The sequence below is a fragment of the Tursiops truncatus genome, chromosome 1, assembly GCF_011762595.2.
Source record: "Tursiops truncatus isolate mTurTru1 chromosome 1, mTurTru1.mat.Y, whole genome shotgun sequence".
NCBI lineage: Eukaryota > Metazoa > Chordata > Mammalia > Artiodactyla > Delphinidae > Tursiops > Tursiops truncatus.
The window spans coordinates 5,437,359-5,465,132 of record NC_047034.1 but is presented as its reverse complement, the minus strand read 5'-3'; the positions used below and the strand labels follow the sequence as shown (position 1 = coordinate 5,465,132).

At 34.9% G+C, this 27,774-nt stretch overlaps 1 protein-coding gene across 6 annotated transcripts in view; it reads left to right on the top strand.

The window, feature by feature from the left end:
* Positions 1–27,774, top strand: part of LOC101329460 (complement factor H) — a 125,345-nt gene extending 97,571 nt beyond the window's left edge. For 5 of the 6 annotated variants that reach the window (XM_033850539.2, XM_073800172.1, XM_073800175.1 and 2 more), the window contains 8 exons: positions 1,601–1,780; positions 6,429–6,611; positions 20,416–20,625; positions 21,350–21,523; positions 22,225–22,401; positions 23,456–23,629; positions 26,715–26,897; positions 27,357–27,774. In XM_033850539.2, the coding sequence (XP_033706430.1) occupies positions 1,601–1,780; positions 6,429–6,611; positions 20,416–20,625; positions 21,350–21,523; positions 22,225–22,401; positions 23,456–23,629; positions 26,715–26,897; positions 27,357–27,565 (1,490 nt within the window). In that variant the 3' untranslated portion in view covers positions 27,566–27,774. The other variant, XM_073800191.1, reaches the window with a different exon arrangement.

Below are 27,774 nucleotides of genomic sequence, written 5' to 3'. Positions count from 1 at the left end.
GAGCTTAGGCTCAGGCTCCATGAGAGCAGGGATTCATACCTGTTTTGTTCACTGATATATTGCCAATACCAAAAGACTGGCTGACAGATGGGAGATATTCAATAGGAGCTTATTAAGTTAATCAGTAAATTTCATTGTTTATTACTCCCTACATTTTTACTAAACACAGTCCGGTCCAAGGTATTGCCAGTTCTTCACCAAACCTCATCTTTATCCTCTTCCATCTCCACAAATGACCTCGCCTCATTAACTTTTCATTCTACCTTACACCAAAACATGTGCTTCAATTATTACTCCCCTGATCTCAGAGCTTTCCTTGCAAAGGTTAATCCTCTACCTGTATTCAGTTTAACATAATCCCTCTCAGCTATAATAGACCTTATTCCAATTTTCTCCTCTCAGTGTTTATTTTGTAACTCTGTCTAGTCTAGCTTTTCACTCTTCTTACTATATTTATTTTCTCCTAATAAATAAGTTTGCTTTCCTTTCAGAAACCAGTCAATCATAGGATGATGACAGCAGCCACCACTGCTCCTTTTGAGTATACATCTTCCTTCGGTTACCATTCCCTGAAGAATACTATCGGCTTTGTCTCCCTCAACACTCTGAACAAATCCTAAAAATAGGGCTGATTCTCAAGCCTCTCGTGTGTTTTGAATTCATCTCCTTATTTCATGTTATTTTTTCAGGGTTGCATTTTCAAATCACTACTTTTCGATAGCCAACTACTTGACTTTTATTTATTCTGTTATCCTCACTTGACTCTTATCACTAACAAATCATAACAAATACTACCAAAGACCTATACTGATATTTTGTCATATTCAAAAAGGACTTCCACATGCATTGATTTTTTGAAATAGGTAGCTATATAAAAAGCTTTTTTAGTCCATATTTAACTTTTTTTCTGGAGCCAGAAAAAAAATTGTTATTATGGCATTATATTGGATCATAGAATGATCTGGTGTATAATATAGCTTCTCAAAGACTCTACGTGTATATACAGAAAACAAGTTTTAACTTTAAGTACCCACTTTCTTATTCCAAGTATTTGTTATTTTTTGGTGATCATTCAAAAGATCTTAAAAATTAAGATTCTATTAAAAAACCCTTAAATGTACTTTTCTTATTATGTTTCATTACTTTTCTTGAAAAAATATATATAAACTAGCAACTTGATATTCTATATCCACACATAATTGTTTTTATTTTAATGTTTTAAGATTGTGAATTAAAAGCAATGCAGAGATGCTTGAGATCTAAAAACAAATGAATATGAACATTTGCACATGTTTCAAGTTTGGGACCAGATTATTCATGCAATGACTATTCACTATGTAGATCATGCAAAAATGTTCCAATCCAAAATGCAGAATGTCTTTAGGATGGATATTTTCTCTGAAATTTCAAAAACTGGATGCAGGACTCAGGTTCATATATAATAGTCCATTTCATGCAATTTGATCAGTAATAACTTTGTTGGTGGAACCTGTAGGCATAAATTGTAAGTTCATTATATTACTGACTTCATAGCTATTTATTGTATTTGTTATTTGGTTCTTAGAATTAGTTTTTTCAAGGGAATATTTTCATTTTATAGCAACAGAGGAACTTAAGAAGTGTAAATGGTCAAAAGTATTTGCATCTGAGGGAAATCCATCGAATAAGATTGAATTTGACCATAACACCAACATAAGTTACAGATGTCGAGGAAAATCAGAATACAAACACTCAATCTGTATAAATGGAAGATGGGATCCTGAAGCAACCTGCAAAGAAGGTAAACTCTTCTTTATAATGTTTTCAAAAATGTATTCTATTTCTTTCTAACTTGTAAAAGTAGTATCTTTGTGTCTTTCAAGGAAATTTAGTTATTTATCATTACAAATAATTTTCAATCTGAAAGGTAATTTAGAAACAAACCAAAACACTGTTTCTAAATATTAATTGTATCGTGTGCATTAGTCAGCTATATGACACAACACCCAGAGCCTTGGTGGCTTTAAATTAACATCTGGGCAGTAGGTGTGCTCATTAGCATGGGAAAACCATTGCTTTTGATTTCTTACATTACACATAAATGTGTTTATGTCTATGCTGAACTATTATATATTTATTCATGTATCTATTTATGTATCAATCTATGTATCTATCTATTTATATATATTTATGTATCTATCAAGTCATCTATTTATCTGTTTGTGTATCTATAGCTATCTTAAAAAGTCTTGAATCATATTGACACCACCAATTCCAATTGAATAGGCTCATTTCAGTTTTTTACTTTCACATCTGTTATCTCTCTTCTCTAACTGTAGGACACCTTGACTCACTATCCTCAATATTTTTACCAATTTCTACAAGCCTATAATATACAGAAAGTAGGTTCAAACCAATATAAAAACAAATCTACTATCTAGTGTTCAACATCTTATAGTTCTTTCTTATATGAAGTTCTCTATGTAAAAATCATACCACACTAAAGCTGTTAAAGGAGAATAAATTATTTAGAAAAACATAAATATTGGGAATTAAACAACAAACTTCTAAACAACTGCCATGGCAATATACAATGTGTACTGTATATTATACATGATACATTTATGATTGCTTAGTCCTTGTGAATTAACTCTTTTATAATTATAAAATATTTATTTATAGTTTTTGTAACACACTTTGTCTGCAAGTCTATATTAGCTTATTTAAATATAGTTAACTTATTTAAAACAATTTATTACTTTATATGATAAAGGAATGCCCAACAAATTTCAAGTAATCAATGTCCTCAAAGCAAATATAAAATTAAAAGAGAACTTGCTACACAACTGCATCTTTAAGGAAACAAATAATATTTAGAGGCAGTGAAGTACATGTGTTCTTCTACATTTTCTTCTAGAAGCTTTATAGTTTTAGTATGTATATTTAAGTATATTATCCATCTTATATTAACATTTAAGTATTGCATAAAATAGGAGTTGATTTTTTTATATATGGATAGCCAATTGTTTTAGCAATATGTGTGGAAAAGACTTTGAAATGAAAATCAATTGACTATGGAAGTGTTGATTTATTTCTGGACTTGCTATTCAGTACATTTATCTATTTGTCTGTCTTTATTCCTGCCAAATTGCCTTTGTAACTAGCTTTTTAGTAGACTTGAAGTCTGTGAAGTCTGATATGTAGTCTCCAAGTATGTTCCTCCTACTCAAAATTGTTTTAGTTATTCTGGTCTTTACATTAACATAGAAATTTCAGGGAAAGCTTATTAATTGTTATAAAATATTTTTTTGTATATGGAAAGGGATGGCTTTATAATGAGAAATAAATTAGGGAGAATTGACGTCTTTACCATATTGAATATTCACATCATAAACATGGTATTTATGCTTCTATTTTTCCAGTAATGTCTTAAGTGTAAAACACTTATAGTTCTAAAAAATTTTGAATTTACATGTGAAGTCATCTGATATGTAGTTTTCTTTTTTGGAAGTTTCCCTTGATGAAGAATTCAATTTCAATAGGAAGTGTGCTATTCACATTTTCGATATTGTCTTTTGTCAAGGTGTGAAAGTTGTATTTTTCAAGAAATGTCTCCATTTTACCCAATTTATGAAATTGATTGATGTAAAATTCTTTCTAATAGTCACTTAACATTCTATTTTTCTTTTAACTCTACAGTATATTTGGTGATATCACTTCTTTCGTTCTTGGTATTGATAGTTGTTTCTCTCCTTTATTTTGATCTTCTCCCAAGAGTTTTGTTTTTCAATATTATTATTTTCAAATAACCAATTTTAACACTCTTAATTTTCTCCATTTCCTCTCTTCTCTAATTTTTAGCTCTGTTAATTTTCTGTGTTTTCTCTTTTCTATTCATCTTTCTCAATTTTCTCTCTTTTGTGGACTTAATTCTCCTTCCTTATACTTTCTTGATTTTAATTTTACTCTCTCATTTCTTAAGATAGAAAATTAAAACATTGATTTAAGCCATCCTACTTTCTAAATGTAAACCTGTAAAACTACCTTTTTCCCTTCTAAGTGCTGCTTTAGCTGTGTCTCAAAAATTATAAATACATCCAATTTACTTTCATTTAGTTCTATGTGGAATATTTTCTAATATTCCTAATGACTTCTTCTTTGACATGGCAATTGTTTAGAAGTTTGTTGTTTAATTCCCAAATATTTATGTTTTTCTAAATAATTTATTCTCCATTTAAGAGCTTTATTGTGGTATAATTTTTATATAGAGAGCTGAATATATTTAATGTATACAGTTTGATGAGTATCATGGGTGTTTGCATAGAAAATTTATTCTTATTGATTTCTAATCTAATTCAATTGTCACAGAACACACTGTGTAATTTTTCAGTATTTTGAAATTTGTTGTTTCTTTATTGCACAGCATATTGCCTATCATTGTGGTATTTCCTTTTTCATATAAAGCATATGTATAATCTAGTTGCTAGATCAGGTTAAAGTGGTTCCTAGTGTTCTAAAACTTTATCTATGTCTTAAAATGTTTTTTTTCTAGTTGTTCTATCAGTCAGAGTAAGAAGGCTATCAGTATTGTTAACTAGGATTATGGATTTGTCTATTTCTTCTTTTAGCTCTGTCCATCTTTGCTTCATTTATTTGATATATTTTCAGATACATTATACATTTATGATTGCTTAGTCCTTGTGAATTAACTTTTTTATAATTATAAACTGTTTCTTTATAGCTCTTGAATACACCTTGCCTGGAAATCTATATTAGCTTATTTAAATATAGTTAATTAATTTAAAACAATATATTACTTTCATACAATAAAGGAATTCCCAACAAATTTCAAGTAATCAATGTCCTCAAGTTATTCTCTCTAAAGTAAAAGCAAATATAAAATTAAAAGAGAGCTAGCTACACATCTTATTCACACATGTCAAAAATCCCTAAACTAAAAAACCCCATTTTCGGTGGTTTACTAACAGAAAATACGTTAAATTAAGTAAAATGAAAAGGAAAACAGTATACTTTGAAATCTATGGGATACAGCAAAAACAAAGATATTTGTAGTTTAAAGCATGCATTACAAAACAAGGAACAAACTTAAAGTAATAGGAAGTACAATCTAGAATCTAGAAAAGAACATACACCCAAAGAACATAGAAGGAAAGAATAATTAAAATTAAAATACCAATTATTATAATAAGCTAAAAAATCATAAATTGCTGATTTACAGAATATTAATTCAGTTTATAGGGAAATGTAGTGGATAGACCAACTTCTGCAAGACTTATTAAGAAGTACAGATTAATATTATTAGGACAAAAGTGGTTAAACATCAGACACAAAAGAAAATAAATTCTTGAAAATACATTGAAAAAAATGTCAAGATAGTTAAAACAGAAATAAGAAAAATATTTTGGATGAAATATAAAATACTTCTGTTGATGTAGAGCAAAATAGAAAATCTGATGATATTAGTTAGCATGAATGAAGTGTATTCAGTCAAATATTTCCCTGAATTTAATACAAAATATTGAACGATTGAAAAGATTTACAAGACTTTCCAGTATATACTTGCATATGGCTTCTAATGAAATAAAAATGCAGTATGGCAGGAGAAAACAAAATCAAGAAGTCACAGAGAGGTCCAAAATCTTCCAGGTATAGTCATGCAGAGTCTTCCCTCAGTTAAGCAGGACAGGCTTTGTCTTCAAATTATGAACTGCCAATATATATCTGAGGTATCTCAATTTTATGGGACTCAGACACAGTTTACAGAGGGGTCTTTTATACCCTGCTGGTCACGTAACTAAAGCCAGGTTGTCTAATCCGTTAAACCAGGTGTATTTCATCAATCTGTATATCTCTTAACAGCACAGGAAAGCTAGTAAATTGTACCTCCAGAAGAGTTCTGAACTGTAAACAGTATACTATAAATCCCAGTGAACATATCTAATTCTTACCTTGGCCAAGACTCTGCAACAAATTAATCGATCATTAACTAAGTGTAATTTTTCCTCTGGCTAATCTGCTTCCACTGGGAGAAAATCTTGTGGGGATTTTAAGCTGATTCCAATACATCTGATCACCAATATGTGTAAAAAAAAAAATACCCTGATGTCAGTTTTTACTTAGTGCCTGTAATTGAGTGAGCAATTCACTTAGAACATTCTAAAGGTTAGAAGTAATTAAAATCGATTTTTTGTAAATTATGCAAGATTGACCACAGAAATAACAGAAGGAAGAACCTGCAAGGAAGACCATGACACTGTAAACCAAGTGTGATATATTAAAGTGCTTAACAAGCTTAAGAGTATAATTGACTCTAATATTGTTTAATCAGTTATGATATATTATTAGAGCTTTCTATTTATTGAAAATTATTTCTTTAATATTTTTAACTTATGGTTTTTAATCAAGAAATCTAATTTTAATATTTTCAGAAGCACAAATACAATCATGCCCACCCCCACCTCAGATTCCCAATTCTCGAAATATGACAACTACAGTGACATATCAGGATGGAGAAAAAATATCTATTCTCTGTCAAGAAAATTATCTAATTGAAGATGAAGAAGAACTTGTGTGCAAGGATGGGAGATGGCAGTCAATCCCACGCTGTATTGGTCAGTAGTGCATAACGTGCTTTATAAGATTCTTTTAAATAAGAATAATACTCCTCTAAGCTTTGTATGGATCAGCAAGGTCAAGATCTCTCTATTCCACTTTATCTTGAAACGGTAAATCACAATTAAGAATATAAATTAATGAACATTCTTTCACTTCAAGTGAGAAGTAAATACAGACAAAATTTTTGGCCTACTATGTAAATACAAGATAAAATTTATGTTTATGCATATTTTATTTCTAATGATCAAAAGGACAAGAATGAAGGGGCAGTTGGGCTGCCCAGCCTGGGAGTCACAGACTTGGAAGATAATTCCCCCAGCATGTCTGACTTAGAAGTCCAGTGTAGCTTGTGTACAGGAAAGCCAGAGGGCTGTAGGAAACAGAGATTCTGTTCTTAAAAGGCACACAAAAATTCTCACTTGCTCCATGTCCCAGTGCAGAGGCAGCAATTAGAAAGAAGTCTGGGTTAGACTGACTTGCTGATCTTTGTGAACCTCTCAGAGAGGCAGGAGGCAACTGGGGACATGGATACTGGTGCCAGCCATTATAAGAGACAAGTGCCACTTTGGAGTTCTCCCTATAGCTTATTAGCACCAGAAGCTTACCAACCCACGACAGCACCAACCCCAGGCCCCACCAGGCCCCACAGCTCCTACAATGGGACCTGGCCCTGTTCCTGGGTGGGACAGCACCAGCGCAGGTACCCTTGAGCCCTGCAGCCAGCTGCCCCAGGACTTGGTCCTGCCCACCAGTGGCTGACAGCCTCTGCATGAGGCAGAGTCTGGTAGCCAACCAGGTGGGGGGCCAGCCCCACCTACCAGTGCACCCACAGTAATTGGCCTTGCTACAACAGATGGGCACCCTTATAGCATAAAGATCTGGTGTATAAATCCTACAGAGGGGAGCATGCTGCTGGGTCCCATAGACTTTTCCTACATAAGGTCACTCCTCCAAGATCAGGAACATGCCTCACACATATTAATAAACACAGAGAATTAGGCAAAATGAGGAGACAGAGAAATACATTCCAAATGAAGGAGCAAGACAAAATCTCAGAAAAAACTCTAAACAAAGTGAAGATAAGCAGTATGCCCAATAGAGTTCAAGGTAATGACCATAACAATGCTCAGTGAACTCTGGAGAAGAATGTATGAAAACAGTGAGAATTTTAAGAAAAAGGTAGAAAATATAAGGAAGAACTAAACAGAACTGAAGAATACAGCAGCTGAAATGAAAAATTACACCAGAGGAAGTCAACAGCAGATTAGAGGATTTAGAAGAATGGATCAGTGATCTGCAAGACAGGGTAGTGGAAACCACCCAATAGCACAGGAAAGAGAAAAAAAAAATTAAAAAAACATGAGGATAGCCTAAGGGACATCTGCAACAACATCAACTATAGTAACATTCTCATTATAGGGATCCCAAATAAAGAGAGACAGAGAGAAACAGAGAACGTATTTGAAGAAATAATAGCTGAAACATTCTAACAAGAAATATACAGATTTCCAGGTCTGGAAATCAGAAAGTCCCAAACATTTACCCAAAGAGGGCCACACCAAGACACATTATCATTTAAATGGCAAAAATTAAAAATAAAGAGAGAATCTTAAAAGTAGTAGGAAAAAGCCATTAGGTACATACAAGAGGACTCCTCTAAGACTATTAGCATATTTTTCTGCAGAAACTTTGCGTGCCACAAGGGAGTGGCACAACATATACAACGTGATGAAAGGAAAAAACTTACAACCAAGATGACTGTATCCAGCAAGGCTATCAAAGGATGGATCAACAGCTTTACAGATAAGCAGATGATAAAAGAGTTCAGCAGCAATAAAATGACTTTACAAGAAATGCTAAAGGGACTTTAAGAGGAAAAGTAAAGACCACAACTAGAAATAAGAAAATTACAAAAGAAAAAAATCTTAATGGTAAAAGCAAACATACAGTAAAGGTAGTAGGTGCTAGTAGGAAGGTTAAAAGACAAAAATAGTAAAATCCTCTGTATACACAATAAGTAGTTAATATAGAAACACAAAACAAAAGGATGTAAAATATGAGGTGGGGAATAGAAATGCAGAGTTGTTAGAATGTGTTTGAACTTAAGAGACTATCAACTTATAACCCATATGAATATATGTTGTTATATATGAATTTAATAGTAACAACAAAACAAAAAATCTATAATAGATCCACACACACAAAAGAAAGTAATCCAAACATAACACTAAATATAGTCAGTAAATCACAAAGGAAGAGAGAACAAAAGGAACAAAAATGAATTACAAACACAACCAAAAAACAATTAACGAAATGGCAAAAGGTACTTACCTATCTATAATTACTTTAAATATAAATGAACCAAAATGCTCCAATCAAAAGACATAGAGTGGCTGAATTGATTTAAAAAAACCAAAAAGATGCATATATATGCTGCCTATAATCACTCACTTCAGATCTAAAGAAACACTCAGACTGAAAGTGAGGGAATGGAAAAAAGCATTTCATGAAAATAGAAATAAACACAAATCTGAGGTAGCAAAATTTATATCAGACAAAATAGACTTTAAAACAGAGACTGAAACAAGAGACAAAGAAGACATTATATAGTGAGAAAGGGACCAATCCAACAAGATTATGCAACAATTTAAAATATATATGCACCCAAACTAGAAGCACCTAAGTACATAAAGAAAATACTAACAAACACATACAGAGAAATAGACAGTAACAAAACAATAGTAGAGGACTTTAACTTCCCACTTACATTAAAGGACAGGTCATCCACACAGAAAATCAAGTTTAAATCCAGTGAAGAACATTGGACTTAAACTATAAGTCAGATGGACTTACTAAACATATATAGAACATTCCATCCAAAATCATCAGATACACATTCTTTTCAAGTGCACATAGAACATTCTCCAGGATAGATTATGTCTTGGCCACAAAAGAAAGTTGAGAACATTGAAATCATAGCCAGCATCTTTTCTGACCACAAATGTATGAGACTAGACTTCAACTACAGGAAAAAAAAAAACCCAAAACTGCCAAAAGTGCAAACAGTTAGAGGTTAAACAATATGCTACAAAACAACCAAGGGGTCACTGAAGAAATCAAAGAGGATATTAAGAAAAATACTTGAAGACAAATGAAAATGGAAAAACAATGGTCCAACATCTATGGGACTCAGCAAAAGCAATTCTAAGAGGGAAGTTTATAGTGATACAGGCCTACCTCAGGAAAGAAGAAAAATCCCAAGTAAATAGTCTAACCTTAGACCTAAAGAAACTAGAAAACGAAGAGTAAACAGAACCCAAAGTTAGTAGAAGGAAAGAAATAATAAATACAGAGGAGAAATGAATGGAATAGAGACTTAAAAAAAAACAATAGAAAATATCAATGAGACTAAGAGCTAGTCATTTGAAAAGATAAGCACAATTGATAAACCTTTAGAAAGACTCATCAAGAAAAAGAGATGAGGGTCTGACTCAATAAAATCAGGAATGAAAGAGGAGAAGCTACAACTGATACCACAGAAATATAAAGAACCATAAGAGATTACTATGAAAAATTACACACCAATAAAATGCACAACCAAGAAGAAATTGATAAATTCCATGTAATGCACAATTTCTCAAATATAAATCAGGAGAAATATAGAAAATATGAACAGACTGATTACCAATATTAAAATTGAATCGGTAATTTTAAAACCCAAGAAACAAAAATCCAGGACCAGACAGATTCACAGGTGAATTCTACCATTTACAAAAGAGTTAACACCTATTCTTCTCAAAATATTCCCAAAAAATTGAAGAGGAAGAACACTTCTGAACTTATTCTGCAAGTTCAGCATCACCCTGAGGCCAAAAACAAAGAGGGTGCAAAAAAAGAAAATTACAGGCCAATATCATTGATGAACGTAGGTGTAAAAATCTTCAATCAAATATTAGCAAACCAAATTCAACAATACGTTAAAAGGATCATGCATCATGATCAAGTGGGACTTTTCAGAGGGATTCAAGTATGTTTCAATATCTGCAAATCAATGTGATATACATCCACAAATTGAAGAATAAAAATGATATGATTATCTCAATAGATGCAGAAAAAGCTCTTGACAAAACAATATCTATTTATGTTAAATCTCTCAGTGAAGTGGGTAGAGGGGAAACATACCTAAACATAATAAAGGCCATATATGACAAACGTCCAGCCAATGTCATACTCAACGGTGAAAAGCTGAAATCATTTCCTCTGAACCAGGAACAAGACAAGGATGCCCACTCTCTCCACTTTTACTCAACATAGTATTGGAAGTCCTAGACACAGCAATCAAACAAGAAAAGAAATAAAAGAAATTCAAATTGGAAAGGAAGAAGTAAAGCTATCACTATCTGTAGATAACATGATACTATACATAGAAAAACACCACCAAAAACTATTAGAACTAATAAATGAATTCATTAAAGTTGCAGGATATAAAATTAATATATAGAAATATGTTGCATTTCTGTGCCTGAACAACAAAGTTTTAGAGGGAGAAATCAAGAAAGCAATCCCATTTACAATTGCATCAAAAAGAATAAAATAGCTAGGAATAAATCTAACCAAGGAGGTAAAAGACTTGTACTCTGAAAACTATAAGAAATTGATGAAATAAATTGAAGATGACAAAACAAATGGAAAGATATCATGTTCACAAATTGGAAGAATTTATATTGTTAAAATGACCATGCTACTGAAAGCAATCTACAGATTCAATGCAATCCTTATTAAATTACCAATGGCATTTTTCACAGAATTAGAACAATTTTTTTTTTATTTGTAAGGAAACACAAAAGACCACAAATAGCCAAAGCAATCTTGAGAAAGAAAAGTGGAGCTGGAGGAATCAGGCTCCCTGACTTCAGACTATACTACAAAGTTAGAGTAATCAAAATAGAATGGCACTGGCACAAAAACATACACATAGATCTAGGGAACAGATTAGAGAGCCCAGTAGTATACCCACATTTATGTGGTCAATTAATCTATGACAAAGGAGGCAAGAACATCATGGGGAAATGATTGCCTCTGTAAATGGTGTTGGGGAAACAGGAAAGTTACATGCAAAAGAAGCAAGCTGGACTACTTTCTCACACAATATACAAAAATAAAATGAAAATGAATTAAAGACTTAATTGTAACTCTTGAATCCATAAAACTTCTAGAAGAAAACAAAGGCAGTATGCTCTTTGACATCAGTTTTAGCAGTATTTTGGGTTTTTGGGCGTTTTTTGGATATGTCTCCTCAGGCAAGGGAAACAAAAGCAAAAATAAGCAAATGGGACTCAAAAATGAGAAAGCTTTTCCACAGCAAAGAAAACGATCAATAAAATGAAAAAGGTAGCCTACTGAATGTGGGAAGATATTTGCAAAGGATATATCTATTAAGGGGTTAATATTCAAACTATACAAAGAATTAATGCAACCAACATCAGAAAAACAAATAACTAGAAAATAGGCAGAGGACCTGAATAGACATTTTTTCCAAAGAAGACATACAGATGGCCAAAAGACACACGAAGAGAAGCTCAACATCATTAAAAGGCAGGCAAATGCATGTCACAACCACAGTGAAATGTCCCTTCACACCTGTCTTAATGGCTGTCATCAAAAAGACAACATCCAGTGTTGGCGAGGATGTGGAGAAAAGGAAATCTTTGTGCACTGTTGGTGCAACTGTAGATTGGTGCAGCCACTATGGAAAAGAGTATGGAGTTTCCTTAAAAACTAAAAATAGAACTGCCATATGATCTGGCAATTCCACTGCTGGGTATTTATTCAAAGGAACCAGAAACATTTGAAAAGATATATGCACTCCAATGTTCATTGCAGCATCACTTACAATAGCCAAGGTTTGGAATCAACCTAAGTGTCCATTGATAGAGGAGTGGATTAAGAAGATGTTTTATATATACACACAAAATGAACTATTACTGAGCCATAAAAATTACACATTTCCATTTGCAAAAACATGGATGGATCTAGGGTGTATTATGGTTAAGTAAAATAAGTTAGATAGAAAAAGACAAATGCCACATGATCTCACATATACGTAGACTCTAAAGAAGCCAGGGGGATGTGTATTCAGCATAAGGAATATGGTCAATGATATTATAATAACTTTGTATAGGGACAGATTGCTATTAGACATCCTGCTGGTCATTTCATAATATATGTAAAAGTCGAATCATTATGTAGTAGACCTGAAACTAACACAATATTTTTTTTATTTATTTTTTTCACACCTTTATTGGAGTATAAATGCTTTACAATGTTGTGCTAGTTTCTGCCATACAACAAAGTGAACCAGCCACATGTATACACGCATCCCCATATCCCCTACCTCCCAAGCCTTCCTCCCATCTTCCCTATCCCACCCCTCTAGGTTGTCACAAAACACCAAGCTGATCTCCCTGTGCTATGCAGCTGCTTCCCACTAGCAATCTATTTTACATTTGGTAGTGTATATATGTCCATGCCACTCTCTCACTTCATCTCAACCTCCCCCCACCCCCATGCTCTCAAGTCCATTCTCTACTTGTGCATCCTTGTTCCTGCCCTGCCACTAGGTTCATCAGTACCGCTTCTTTAAATTCCATATATATACATTAACATACGGTATTTGTTTTTCTCTTTCTGACTTACTTCACTCTGTATGACAGATTCTAGGGCCATCCACCTCACTACAAATAACTCAATTTGTGTCACATCTTTCTCCATTCATCTGTTGATGGATATTTAGGTTGGTTCCGTGTCCTGGCTTTTGTAAATAGTGCTGCAGTGAACATTGTGGTAAACGTATCTCTTTGAATTATGGTTTTCTCGGGATATGTGCCCAGTAGTGGGTCATATGGTAGTTCTATTTTTAGTTTTCTAAGGAACCTCCATACTCTTTTCCATAGTGGCTGTATCAATTTACATTCCCACCAACAGTGCAGAAGTGTTCCCTTTTCTCCACACACTCTCCAGCATTTATTGTTTTTTTGTTTTGTTTTAAATTTATTTATTTATTTTTGGCTGCATTGGGTCTTCGTTGCTGTGTGCAGGCTTTCACTAGTTGCGGCGAGTGGGGGCTACTCTTCATTGCAGTGTGCAGGCTTCTCATTGCAGTGGCTTCTCTTGTTGTGGAACATGGGCTCTAGGCATGCGGACTTCAGTAGTGTGGCTCATGGGCTCTAGAGCACAGGCTCAGTAGTTATGGCACACAGACTTAGTTGCTCCACGGCATGTGGGATCCTCCGGGACCAGAGATTGAACCTGTGTCCCCTGCATTGGCAGGCAGATTCCTAGCCACTGTGCCACCAGGGAAGCCCCTTATGTTTCTAGAGTTTTTGATGATGGTCATTCTGACTGGTGTGAGGTGACACCTCACCATGGTTTTGATTTGCATCTCTCCAACAATTAGTAATATTGAGTATCTTTTCATGTATTTGTTGGCCATCTGCATGTCTTCTATAGAGAAATGTCTATTTAGGTCTTCTGCCCATTTTTGGACTGGGTGGTTTGTTTTTGTGATACTGAGCTGCATGAGCTGCTTGTATATTTTGGAGATCAATCCCTTGTCAGTTGCTTCACTTGCAAATATCTTCTCCCATTCTGAGGATTGTCTTCTTGTCTTGTTTATGGTTTCCTTTGCCATGCAAAAGTTTCTAAGTTTCATTAGGTCCCATTTGTTTATTTTTGCTTTTATTTCCCTTACTCTAGGAGGTGGCTCAAAAAGGACCTTGCTGTGATTTATGTCATAGGGTGCTCTGCCTATGTCTTCCTCTAAGAGTTTTATAGTGTCTGGCTTTACATTTAGGTCCTTAAAACATTTTGAGTTTATTTTTGTGTATGGTGTTAGGATGTGTTCTAATTTAATTATTTTACATGCAGCTGTCCATTTTCCCCAGCACCACTTATTGAAGAGGCCATCTTTTCTCCATTGTTTATTCTTGTCTCCTTTGTCAAAGATAAGGTGACCATATGTGCGTGGGTTTATCTCTGGACTTTCTCTCCTGTTCCATTGATCTATATTTATGTTTTTGTGCCACTACCATACCATCTTGATTACTGTAGCTTTGTAGTATAGTCTGAAGTCAGGGAGCCTGATTCCTCCAGCTCCGTTTCTCTTTCCTAAGACTGCTTTGGCCACTCAGGGTCTTTTGTGTTTCTGTACAAATTGTAAAATTTCTTTCTTTAGTTCTGTGAAAAATGCCATTGGTAATTTGATAGGGATTGCACTGAACCTGCAGATTGCTTTGAGTAATATAGTCGTTTTCACAATATTGATTCTTCCAATCCAGGAGCATGGTATATCTCTCCATCTGTTTATGTTATCTTTGATTTATTTCATCAGTGTTTTATAGTTTTCTGAGTACAGGTCTTTTGACTCCTTAGGTAGGTTTATTCCTAGATATATTATTCTTTTTGTTGCAATGGTAAATAGGATTGTTTCCTTAATTTCACTTTCTGATCTTTCGTTGATAGCGTATAGGAAGGTCAGAGATTTCTGTGCATTAATTTCATATCCTGAAACCTTACCAAATTCATTGATTAGTTCTAGTTGTTTTCTGGTGGCATCTTTAGTATTTTCTATGTACAGTATCCTGTCATCTGCAAACAGTGACAGTTTTAGTTCTTCTTTTCCAATTTGTATTCCTTTTATTTCTTTTTCTTCTCTGATTGCTGTGGCTAGGACTTCCAATACTATGTTGAATAATAGTGGCAAGAGTGGACATCCTTGTCTTGTTCCTGATCTTAGAGGAAATGCTTTCATTTTTTCACCGTTGAGAGTGATGTTTGCTATAGGTTTTCTTACATGGCCTTCACTATGTTGAGGTAGGTTCCCTCTATGTCCACTCTCTGTACAGTTTTTATCATAAATTGGTGTTGTATTTTGTCAAAACTCTGTCTGCATCTATTGAGATGATCATATGGTTTTTATTCTTTAGCTTGTTAATATGGTGTATCACATTGATTGTTTTGCATATATTGAAGAATCTTTGCATCCCTGGGATAAATCCCAGTTGATCATGGTGTATGATCCTTTTAATGTGTTGTTGGATTCTGTTTGCTAGTATTTTGTTGAGGATTTTTGCATCCATGTTCATCAGTGATATTGGTCTATAATTTTTGTGTGTGTGATATCTTTGTCTGGTTTTGGTATCAGGGTGCTGCTGGCCTTGTAGAACGAGTTTGGGATTGTTCCTCCCTCTACAATTTTTTGGAAGAGTTTGAGAAGGATAGGTGTTAACTCTTCTCCAAATGTTTGATGGAATTTGCCTGTGAAACCATCTGGTCCTGGGCTTTTGTTTGTTGGAAATTATCAGTGTCAGTTTCAATTTCATTACCTGTGATTGGTGTGTTTATATTTTCTAATTCTTTCTGGTTCAGTCTTGGAGGGTTTTACTTTTCCAAGAAATTTGTCCACTTCTTCCAGGTTGTCCATTTTATTGGCATAGTGTTGCTTGTAGTAGTCTCTTAGGATACTTTGTATTTCTGCAGTGTCTGTTGTAACTTCCCCTTTTTCATTTCTAATTTTATTGATTTGAGTCCTCTCCCTTTTTTTCGTGATAAGTCTGGCTAACGGTTTATCAATTTTGTTTATCTTCTCAAAGAACCAGCTTTTAGTTTTATTCATCTTTGCCATTATTTTCTTTGTTTCTATTTCATTTATTTCTGCTCTGATCTTTATGATTTCTTTCCTTCTACTATCTTTGGGTTTTCTTTGTTCTTTTTCTAGTTGCTTTAGGTGTAAGGTTAGATTTTTCATTTGAGATTTTTCTTGTTTCTTGAGGTGAGCTTGAATTGTTATGATCTTCCCTCTTAAAACTGCTTTTGCTGAGTCCCATAGGTTTTGGATCCTCGTGTTTTCATTGTCATTTGTTTCTAGGTAATTTTTGATTTCCTCTTTGATTTCTTCAGTGATCTTTTGATTATTTAGCAGTGCATTGTTTAGCCTCCATGTATTTGTGTTTTTTACTGTTTTTTTTTCCTGTAATTGATTTCTAATCTCATGGCATTGTGGTCGTAAAAGATGCTTGATATAATTTCAATTTTCTTAAATTTTCCAAGGCTTGATTTGTGACCCAAGATGTGAACTATTCTGGAGAATGTTCCATATGCACTTGAGAAGAAAGTGTATTCTTCTGCTTTCAGGTGGAATGTACTAAAAGTATTAATTCTGCCTGATCTATTGTGTCATTTAAAGCTTGTGTTTCCTTATTTATTTTCTGTCTGGATGATCTGTCCATTGGTGTAAGTGGGGTGTTAAGTCCCCCACTATTATTGTGTTACTGTCAATTTCTCCTTTTATGGCTGTTAGTGTTTGCCTTATGTATTGAGGTGCTCCTATGTTGGGTGCATAAATATTTATAATTGTTATGTTTTCTTCTTGGATTGATCCCTTGATCATTAGGCAGTGTCCTTTAATGTCTCTTGCAACAGTCTTTATTTTAAAGTCTATTTTATCTGTTATGAATATTGCTACTCCAGCTTTCTTTTGATTTCTATTTGCATGGAATATCTTTTTCCATCCCCTCACTTTCACTCTGTATGTGTCTTTTGGTCTGAAGTGGGTTTCTTGTGGACAGCATATATGCAGGTCTTGTTTTTGTATCCATTCTGTGTTTTTTGGTTGGAGCATTTAATCCATTTATATTCAAGATGACTATTGATATATATGTTCCTATTACCATTTTCTTAATTGATTTGGGTTTGTTTCTGTGGGTCTTTTTCTTCTCTTGTGTTTCCTGCTTAAAGAAGTTCCTTTAGCATTTGTTGTAAAGCTGGTTGTAAAGCTGGTGGTGCTGAATTCTCTTAGCGTTTGCTTGTCTGTAAAGCTTTTTATTTCTCCATTGAATCTGAATGAGATCCCTGACAGGTAATCTTGGTTGTAGGTTTTTCCCTTTCATCATTTTAAATATGTCCTGCCACTCCCTTCTGGCTTGAAGAGTTTCTGCTGAAAGATCAGCTGTTAACCTTATGGGGATTCCCTTGTACGTTATTTGTTGTTTTTCCCTTGCTGCTTTTAATGTTTTTTTCTTTGTATTTAATTTTTGACAGTTTGATTAATATGTGTCTCAGTGTGTTTCTCTTTGGGTTTATACTGTATGGGATTCTCTGTGCTTCCTGGACTTGATTGACTATTCCCTTTTCCATGTTAGGGAGTTTTTTGACTATAGTCTCTTCAAATATTTTCTCGGACCCTTTCTTTTTCTCTTCTTCTTCTGGGATCCCTATAATTCAAATATTGGTGTGTTTAATGCTGCCCCAGAGATCTCTGAGACTATCCACAATTCTTTTCATTCTTTTGTCTTTATTCTGCTCTGCTGTAGTTATTTCCACCATTTTATCTTTCCAGGTCCCTTATCTGTTCTTCTGCTTCAGTTGTTCTGCTATTGCTTCCTTCTAGAATATTTTTAATTTCAGTTATTGTGTTGTTCATCATTGTTTGTTTGCTCTTTAGTTCCTCTAGATCCTTGTTAAATGTTTCTTATATTTTCTCCATTCTGTGTCCGAGATTTTGGATCATCTTTACTATCATTACTCTGAACTCTTTTTCAGGTAGGTTGCCTCTTTCGTCTTCATTTATTTGGTCTTGTAGGTTTTTACCTTCTCCTTCATCTGTAACATAACTTTTTGTCGTTTCTTTTTTTTTTTTTTGATGGGTGGGGCTGTATTCCTGTCTAACTGGCTATTTGACCTGAGACATCCAGCACTGGAGTTTGCAGGTAGTTGGATAGAGCCAGGTCTTGGTGCCAAGATGAGGACCTCTGGGAGGCTTCATTCCTATTAATATTCCCTGGGGTCTGAGGTTCTCTGTTATCCAGAGTTTTGGACTTGGAGCTCCCACCACAGGAGCTTGGGCCCGATCTCTGGCCTGGGAACCAAGATCCTGCAAGCCACATGGTAAGGCAAAAAAAATAAAAAAAATAAAAGATAAAAGAAAGGAGCTGTACAATAACAAAGACTAAAAGACAAAATAAAATTAGAAAGATAAAAACTATATTAGGAAAAATAAAAATATAATTGAAACAACTGCAATAAAGTAGAACAAAACCACAACAGAAAAAAAGGGGGTGGGGGAACAAGCCAGAAGGAGCAGAACAATGACAAAGTATAAGGAATAAAATAAAATTAGAAAAGTAAAAGATTTATTAGAAAAAATAAAAATATAAATGGATCAACAACAAGGTAAAACAGAACCCCAATCTAAAAGAAGAAAAAAGAAAAAAAGATAAAAAAAGAAAGGAAGAAAAAAAGAAAAAACCTTGGCTATGGGGAGTAGGTGTTTAGGCAGAGATGGAACTTAGGCAGAGGCGGAGTTTAAGGTGGAGTGGGACCTAGGCAGGGAGGCTGACGTTTGAGCATGAGGCAGAGCCTAGGCCCAGGACCCACGCAGCCAGAAAAGGCCTTGGGGGTGGGGTCTAGGTGGGGCATCATTCAAGTGGAAGCAGAGAGACAGCAAGTCTAAAGGACTGCCTATGGAGTGTGGAGTTCCAGAGTTTGGAGGTAAGGCCCTGGTTGAGGGTGTGTGGGTGGGATTTAGGCCCAGCGTGGTTAGAGTGGGTCTCAGAGGGGGTCTCCAATTATAGAGGTAGGGCCCTTGATGGGGTGTAGGGGTGGGGCTTGGGCTCTGAGCCGCAGGAGGGAGGCTCCAAGGGCAGTGGATTAGGCCCAGGAGCCCAACAGGCTCCTCAGTGCCTAAGTGGACAGGGAAAGTTCTGGCTGCATTCCCTTCCATTCCTCTGTGTTCCCCCACGTCTCCCCCAGGGTCTCCCCCATTCCTGCTGGACCCCTGACTGTTGGTGGGTCTTGCTGGGTGTAGGAACTCCTCCTCTCCCCCAGCCGCCCTTCAAGGGTGCCAGTCCCAGAGGTCCAGGCTTTACTTTTGCTCTCCCTTCCCACCCTCCCACTCGCTCAGGACCTCCGCAGCTGGAGGGGGCCTAGGTTGCCAGAGGATCAGTCCCGGGATCTCAGTAGCCTCCTGGAGGCCCAAGAGGGCAGGAGAAACCTGGCCACGCTCTCTTTTGATCCCCTGCCCTCCCAATGGTTCCCCAATTTCCCCCTTTGGGCAAGGGATCCCTTCCCCTCCCCCAGCCACCCCTCAGGGGCGCCAGTCCCATCCCACCTCCACTTCTCCTCCCCCCTCATTCCCCCCATGACCCACGTCCTACCTGGTTGCTGGGGGTTCCTCCTGTCCCGTTAGGTGTCCGTGGTCCCCCAATGGTGCCTGGTAGGTGCCCTAATTGTGCGGAGACATGAATTCCACGTCCTCCTAGTCCACCATATTGACTCCTCTCCCTAACATACTGTTATACATCAAATATATTTCAATAAAGATAAATTTAAAAAAAGGATGAAGGGGTATACTGAACAAGTGGATAGCAGCATAGTGTTTATGGAGACAAATACCTTCAAGTTTCAAATATTTTTCAGCTTTAAAATTCTTTAACTTGTTCAGATTATTTTTTATTTATTTATTTATTTTTTTGCTGTACGCGGGCCTCTCACTGCTGTGGCCTCTCCCGTTGCGGAGCACAGGCTCTGGATGTGCAGGCTCAGCAGCCATGGCTCACGGGCCCAGCCAGTCCACGGCATGTGGGATCTTCCCAGACCGGGGCACAAACCCGCGTCTCCTGCATCGGCAGGCGGACTCTCAACCACTGCGCCACCAGGGAAGCCACAAATTATTCTTATTTTAATGTATTTTTAATTTAAACATTACACTTATACTTTACCCTTTGATCTCTGTTCTTCATGTAGAAAAACTTCCATGTTCTCAACCACCTCAAATAGACCATGGAACGATTAATTCATCTAGCTCTGCAAAAGAAAGGAGAGAAACATTTGAACCCAAGCTTTATGCACATGGCACCAAGTTAAGTTATACCTGTGAAGATGGTTTCAGTATATCTGAAGAAAATGTGATAACATGCCACATGGGAAAGTGGAGTTCTCCACCTCATTGTGTAGGTGAGGACAGCATGCAAACCAAAATTCTATTTTCAGTACCATTCTTTACTAATCAATTATCATCAAAGTCATGGAACAGAATCCTTTAGATTCCTAAATATATCAATTATTTATATATTTATAGGTCATTTATGTATTAATATATAATTTATATTTTTATACATTTAATCGATTTTTGTATATTCATTTTCTGTTAATTTCATCAGTTCAGTATAGAATCACTTTTAAATCTGGCACTTTCTTTTGTATTAACGCTGTATGTGTAAAAAAAGTAAACCTACCTATTCATATACTTAAACCTATTTATATTCCTGTTTATTCATATAAGTTGCAATGTATGCGTTGCCACCAAGTTTTTTCAAAAAAAACTTACGTTCTTCCTACAATGTCTCTTTTAATGTCTTACAATATATAGTACTTTTCTTAAGGTGATGAAGTCTCAGTGTGTTCTCTTTTATTAATCATAATTGCTTAGAGATGCACTGACAGTCTCATTCATAAATATATTGGTATTTTTAGTTTCAAGTTCTTGTTCAAGTGGACAGCTGGAAACACACCAGAATAGTGATTTTTGGGTGCATTTGTGTATTTCTCTGCAATGTGATGGAAGTTCCTGTAAAATCATTTATTATTTTCAAGTAAAACTATCAAATATGGCAAGCAGTACATCAAATTAAATTTCAGAGTTAGTGAAACATGAAATCGTTCTTTCATTTATTCCTAGGACTTCCTTGTGGACTTCCACCTTTGATTCAGAATGGTGTTGTACCTAATGAGAAAGGCAGTTACCAAGATGGAGAAGAAGTTACATACGACTGTGATGAAGGTTTTGGGATCGATGGACCTGCATCTATAAGATGTTTAGGAGGAAAATGGTCCCTTCCACCGGAATGCATAAGTATAATATATTTTATTTTATTCTGAGGCTGATAAATATCTTTAATTCAGGACATAAATGGCACAAGTATGAAACTAAGCTGTAATTCTAGAATTAAACAAGGTGTCTTTGGAAAGTTCTGGATTCTGGTAGAGAATTAATAACCCTAGTAATAATAAAAGTTTGATTCATGAACTAAATTATCTCACTATCACATCATCTTGTGTACACTTTGGACATCCTCTGATACACATTCTCAGACTTCTGGTCTCTGTTCCTATAACACAGCTGACCCCTGCTCATCAGTTTTATCAGCACTCAGTTTACTGTTAATTTATCAGTTATTTCTTTATGATATACAATTTTCTAAGATATTTGACATAATTCAAGGGAACAGACTTTGACAGAAGCAAAAAAAAGAAACACATCCATAATGTAGGTGACCTGTGATGGGGAAAAATAATTTAAATGTGAGAAGTGTGGTCTCAAACATCAAAGGCATCCCTGTCTCTTTGAGTATCACCATTCCCATGTTATAGTTTTGATGAATATAGACACAATCAATGTAACTAAGTCAAGATATCTAACATTTTAAGTTGTAAGAGAAATATTGTACAGTATTCATTGGTTTGATATGTGTATATCTATTTTTCTAGAATATAATTATTGGCCACTATTATTTTTAAAGATGTACTAAAGAAATACTTTTTTCTTTTTTTCAGACACAGATTGTTTTAACGTACCCAGCTTTGATGATGCTATACTCATAGACCGGAAGAAGAAATCGTATAGGTCAGGAGAACAGGTGGTTTTTAAATGTCTACCATCTTATCGATTGGAAGGAGCCAATACCATACAGTGTATTAAGAGCAAATGGATAGGAAGGCCAGCATGCAGAGGTACTTCGGTAAATTTTAAAACTTTATTTATTAAAGTATCTTAAGTAACATAATACAGAAAAGTGCCTCTACCATCATAAAATGGACACAGATTATTTTCAGGTCAAGTCAAAGAAGGTTTATGCCTGAACATAAAAAGGGATGGAATTGTGTACTCAGTGCTCAGTCTTGTAGCCCAATAATTCTCAAAGCACAGCCCCTGACACAGCAGTCTTAGCATATTCTGGAAGATTATTAGACATGCAAGCACAGATTCACAGGCTCACTCACACCTGTTGTATCAAAAACTCTGGAGATGGAACCCTGAAACTGTTTTAAAGATTCCCAAGGGATTCTATGCACATTTCAGTTTAGGAACCATAGCTACAGTGTATTGTACTTTATATCCACCTGAATCTCATTGATGAATTACACATTACTCATTGTTGTATACTGAAGCATTTGCAAAAGTATATTATTAAAGAGCATTTTAATAAATACATACATTTATTTTTCTGTTAGTTTTCCAGATCTTTGTTTGGATCTTTTAATTAATCATCTTCTTTCAATTACGGTATTCTTAAAAGTATGCTAACTCTTGATCAAGTCTTTAAAGAATTACCTAATGTGTTTATTTTTCTAAGGGCCTAAAGTTACAGTTCATAAACAGGATGACTATAAACCGAATCCTGATGTCAAATGATCTTTTATTATGATTTTCTTATGGTTCATAAATTCATTTTGAATTTATATAATTTATAACACTTAATTTACTAAACTCAGAAAGAGATGTCCAGAAAAGCTTTCATTTTCACTGGCCTAAAAAATGTGTATCAACCTTCTAGTGAAGGATGGGGGAGAGATTTAAGATACAGAAGCTTAATTTGTACTAAAAAATATTGCTTTATCTCCTTATCCTCAAACTTACATGTGAGTTTATTAAAATTAGCAGTCTTTCATGACAGATTAACTCTTGATTTTAAATGACCATATGGAATATATGTGACATCCCACTTGGTAGCTTGCTGTTCATAATGATCATTATATTAGAGATACTATTTTTCTTTCTATCTAGATGCTTCCTGTGTGAATCCACCCCAAGTGGAAAATGCTATTATACAAAATAGGAAGTCTAGATATCAAAATGGTGAGAGAGTATATTATGAATGCGTCCGGCCTTACTACCCTTTTGGGGAGGTAGATGTGATATGTTTAAATGGAACTTGGACAAAAGCACCTCAGTGCAAAGGTAGAGTATCTTACACCGCCACCCCCCCCCCCCAATTTTAGAGAATATATTAGGGACAAAATATGTTGATATAAATGTATAATGAAGTAGTTCTTATGGAATTCTTTTTTGATGCAAATAAAATGAAGGTGCTTAAAATCCAGTTCTTTTGTGGACTGAATAAGTGATCTGACATACTTATTGTTTGAAAGAGTTGACCAGATTTGAACAGTTGGAATCTTGGAACACTTCTTATCTTAAATATTAAGACATTCAGTTACTTCCTGGTGAATAAATGTGTTAACGATACCATAAGTACATTTGACAGCCCAAGAAATTCCACTTTGAGACATGGAATATAGGCAGCCAGGGCCTGATCACAGAATGTGACTTAAATTTGGGCATCTTCAGCATATGGGTGATATTTAAAGGTATGTTACTAACTGAACTCATTCAGGGAATTAGTATACACATAAAAAAAGTAAGTCTGAGAACTTGGTCCTGGGACACTTCAGTGTTTAGAGTTCAGGAAGTAAGGGCATCCAAACCAAGAAATATATTAGCCACTTCTAGTTTTTCAAGTTAACTTTTTCCTGGTATGTATTTTTTGCAGTCTTCCACTTGAACATGTTTTCATGTTTAGAGTGATTTTCTTGTAGACAGCATAAAGATGAATCTTGTTTATGTGTCCACCCTGCCATTTTCAGTCTTTCCACTGATATATTAAGGCTATTTACATTGAAAATATCTATTAACATAATAGGGACAATGTCAGCAATTTTATTCTTTGTTTTCTGTGTGTTTCCTCGGTTTCTCATACCCATTTCCTTTTCTTGTCTTCCCTGTGGGTTTTTGAACATTATAAATAACTTAATTTTTATACATCTGCATTGCTTTGGAGTATATGTCTTGTCATGTTTTTATTAGCGGTTGCTCCAAGTATTAAGATCCACATAAGCGGCTTATCACTCCCTACTTGTATTGACATTTTACCACTTCAGGTGAAATGTGGAAACCTTACTTCCATTTAGATTCTTTTTATCTCCCCACATTTCAACATAAGTGTCTTTAGTATTCTCTCTACATACATTGAGCAACATTTCAAATGACATAATTTTACACCTAATTTAACAAAATCATTAGGGAAAAGATATTCTTATTATATTTACCCTTATTTTTAAAAATCAATTCCATTGTTTTTTCTTCCTTCCTAAAGTCTCAATCCCTTTTCTAGTTTCCTTTATATTTGAAGAATTGCTTTAGCAATTCTTTAGGTATAGATCTGCTAGAGACAAGTTCTCTCAGTTTTCCTTTGTCTGGAAAGATTTTTCTTTCTCCCTTTAATCCTAAAATATATTTCACTCAATATAGAATTTGGGGTTGACAATTCTTTTCTTCCAGCACTGAAAAAATGATGTCACTTCTTTCTGGTTCTATGTTCATGGATGAAAATCCTACCAGTTTTTGAATCCCTTTTCCATATAAGTATTGCATAATATCTATCTAGCTCTTTTAAGATTTTTTTCTTTTTCTTTAATTTCCAGCAATTTGATTTTGATGTATCTTGACATTGATTTCTTTGGATTTATCCTGTTTGGAATTCACTTAGCTGTTTTATTATGTAGATTTGTGCCTTATGCCCTATTTCAGAAATTTTCAGCCATTATTTTTACATTTTTTTTTTCATCTCATCCCCTTCCTTTTCATTTTCTGGGTCTCCAATCTTTTTCTATTTTCCCATGGGTTCCTGAAGCTCTGTCCATTTTCTTTTCAGTCTATTTTCAAAGTTAGTCTATAGTCAAGTTTATTTATCCTTCTGCCATCTGCAATGTATTATTGAGCCCATCCAGTGTGTTTTTTTAAAAAGTTATATTACTCTATTTTCCAGTTCTATCAATTTGACTGGATTTTTAAAAACCATTGCCCAATAATTTCAATATGTATGTCATCTCAGTGTTGTCTTCTTTTGATTGTTTTTTCTCTTTTGAGGTTTTCCTCATCCTTGGTATGATGAGTGATGATCAACTGTATTCTGGACATTTTGGGTATTATGTATTGAGATTAAGGACGTTATTGAAATCTTTTATTTATCAGACCTCCCTTACTGCCATGCAGGGTGCAAGTCCAGGGTTCCCACCTGGCCTCCACTGGCTCCTGGAGAAAGGGGAGAGGTGTCTTCTTCCCTCACCATGTGGGTGGAAGTCTGGACTCCTCACTTGGCCCCTGCTGATCAAGGTGGGGATGGGTTGGTCTTAGGTTCTATGGTGTATTTCTAGAGAAAGTCAGGATTGTAAAAACTGTTTCTGTCTTACTATGCTGATCCTTTCCTGGGACTTTGCTTAAAGAGACGAAGTGCTTCTTGGGACTGTTTTTTTTTAAATTTTCTTTCTGAACTTGCTATCATTTCTGGGTTGCAGTCTCAGTGGTCCATCCAGGATACAAAGAAGGGAAAAGGAAAACCCAAACAAGTCTCTGGAGTGTAATTCCTTGAATCCCAATGTCTCTAACCAGATATCTTCTCTACATCTTTCACAGTCTCCTGAGTTGGTTTATTATAATATGTTCAGGATTTTTAGTTAGCAGAAATAATACAGAGCAGATGCAATAAGCAGAAATATTTCTACCTCATCTTGTCCAGAAAAGGAAGAAAGCATTCCCTCTCCCACTATTGAGATCTGTAATTCTTTGACTTTTATAAAAGCAGCTGTTGGGGCTGATGTTCATTTTGTAATAAAAATGAAAATCAATAAATATGACTAGAGATTCAATAGACACTGCTGTATGTTGTATACAAGGATATTTTTTTATCTTAGTTATCCATCTGTCCAGCATATATTCACTAAGAAAACATGTTTTAATACCAGAACACTGCAAAGCAGACATATTTGTTAATGTATTATGTGTACTTTCTTGTGGGGTAAAAGTAGGGACTTAAAAATGTGCCTTTTCGTTTAAGTGTTTCAAATTTCTTCAATAAATCATTTCTGTCATCAGAAATCAAAAGCCTGATTATTACATACTAGGCTACATTTTTATCTTTTTATTTTAAACTGTGGGGTTTCCTTTTCTGTTTTTTCTCTTTCAATAAATCAAACATATTTTTTAGACTCTCAAGGAAAATGTGGGCCTCCCCCACCAATAGACAATGGAGACATTACCTCATTCCCGGCACCAGTATATCCTCCAGGATCGAGAGTTGAGTACCAATGCCAGTCCTACTATGAACTTCAGGGAAAAAGACACATAGTATGTCAGAATGGAGAGTGGTCAGAACCACCAAAGTGCTTAGGTAAATATTTCAATCTTCTTGTGGATCCTGGGAAAATCGGTGTACTGAGTATGATGTTTAGCTGTTTATAATAGAATTTTCATGGATTAACTACCAACCATTCTGTTGCATGCTTGACTACCAACTAATAATATGTGTGGAAATAAATTTTGAAAATTTCCTGTTCAAGCAACAATAGCAACAAAAGATTCCTTAATGAAAGCTCTTCATATGATAACTGACATTATGAATCTTTGATTATAACATTTAATTATTACACTAAAAATAGTACCTCATTCTTACAACATTAACTGTTTAAAATGATGGAAACTACATACTGGATTTTCAATGAATTGGTTTGTAAAAGGTTTTGAGAAGGAGTTTTTGGACCAGAGCAAGAGATTCTACTTGAAAGCCTGAAATTCTGTGGAAAATATTTGTGTACTACTTAACAGTTTATGTTTATTTTTTTAACTTCAGATGCATGTGTAATTTCAGAAGAAATGATGGAAAAACATAACATAGAATTAAAATGGAGAAGCGATAAAAAACTTTATTCTAAAACAGATGACATTGTTGAATTTAAGTGTAAAAGTGGATATTGTATAAAGGCATCTAGCTCTGCACTTCGAACAACCTGTCGGGAGGGAAAACTGGCATATCCTACTTGTCACCGAAACTGTCGTTAAAGTGCAGTTGTAAAACTGAAATATGTACATGTATTCAGAATTTTTCATTATTATTCCAGTTCTCAGTTTCTTTTTATCAAGTATTGTTTAACTCATCTCTATTCATAAATCAGCTTCATGTTAAACATTATAGGGATGATGTAATTATAATCTTGGAGACCAACTAATCACTTCTTAAAAGCACCTCATTAAAACTTGGCAAACCAAAA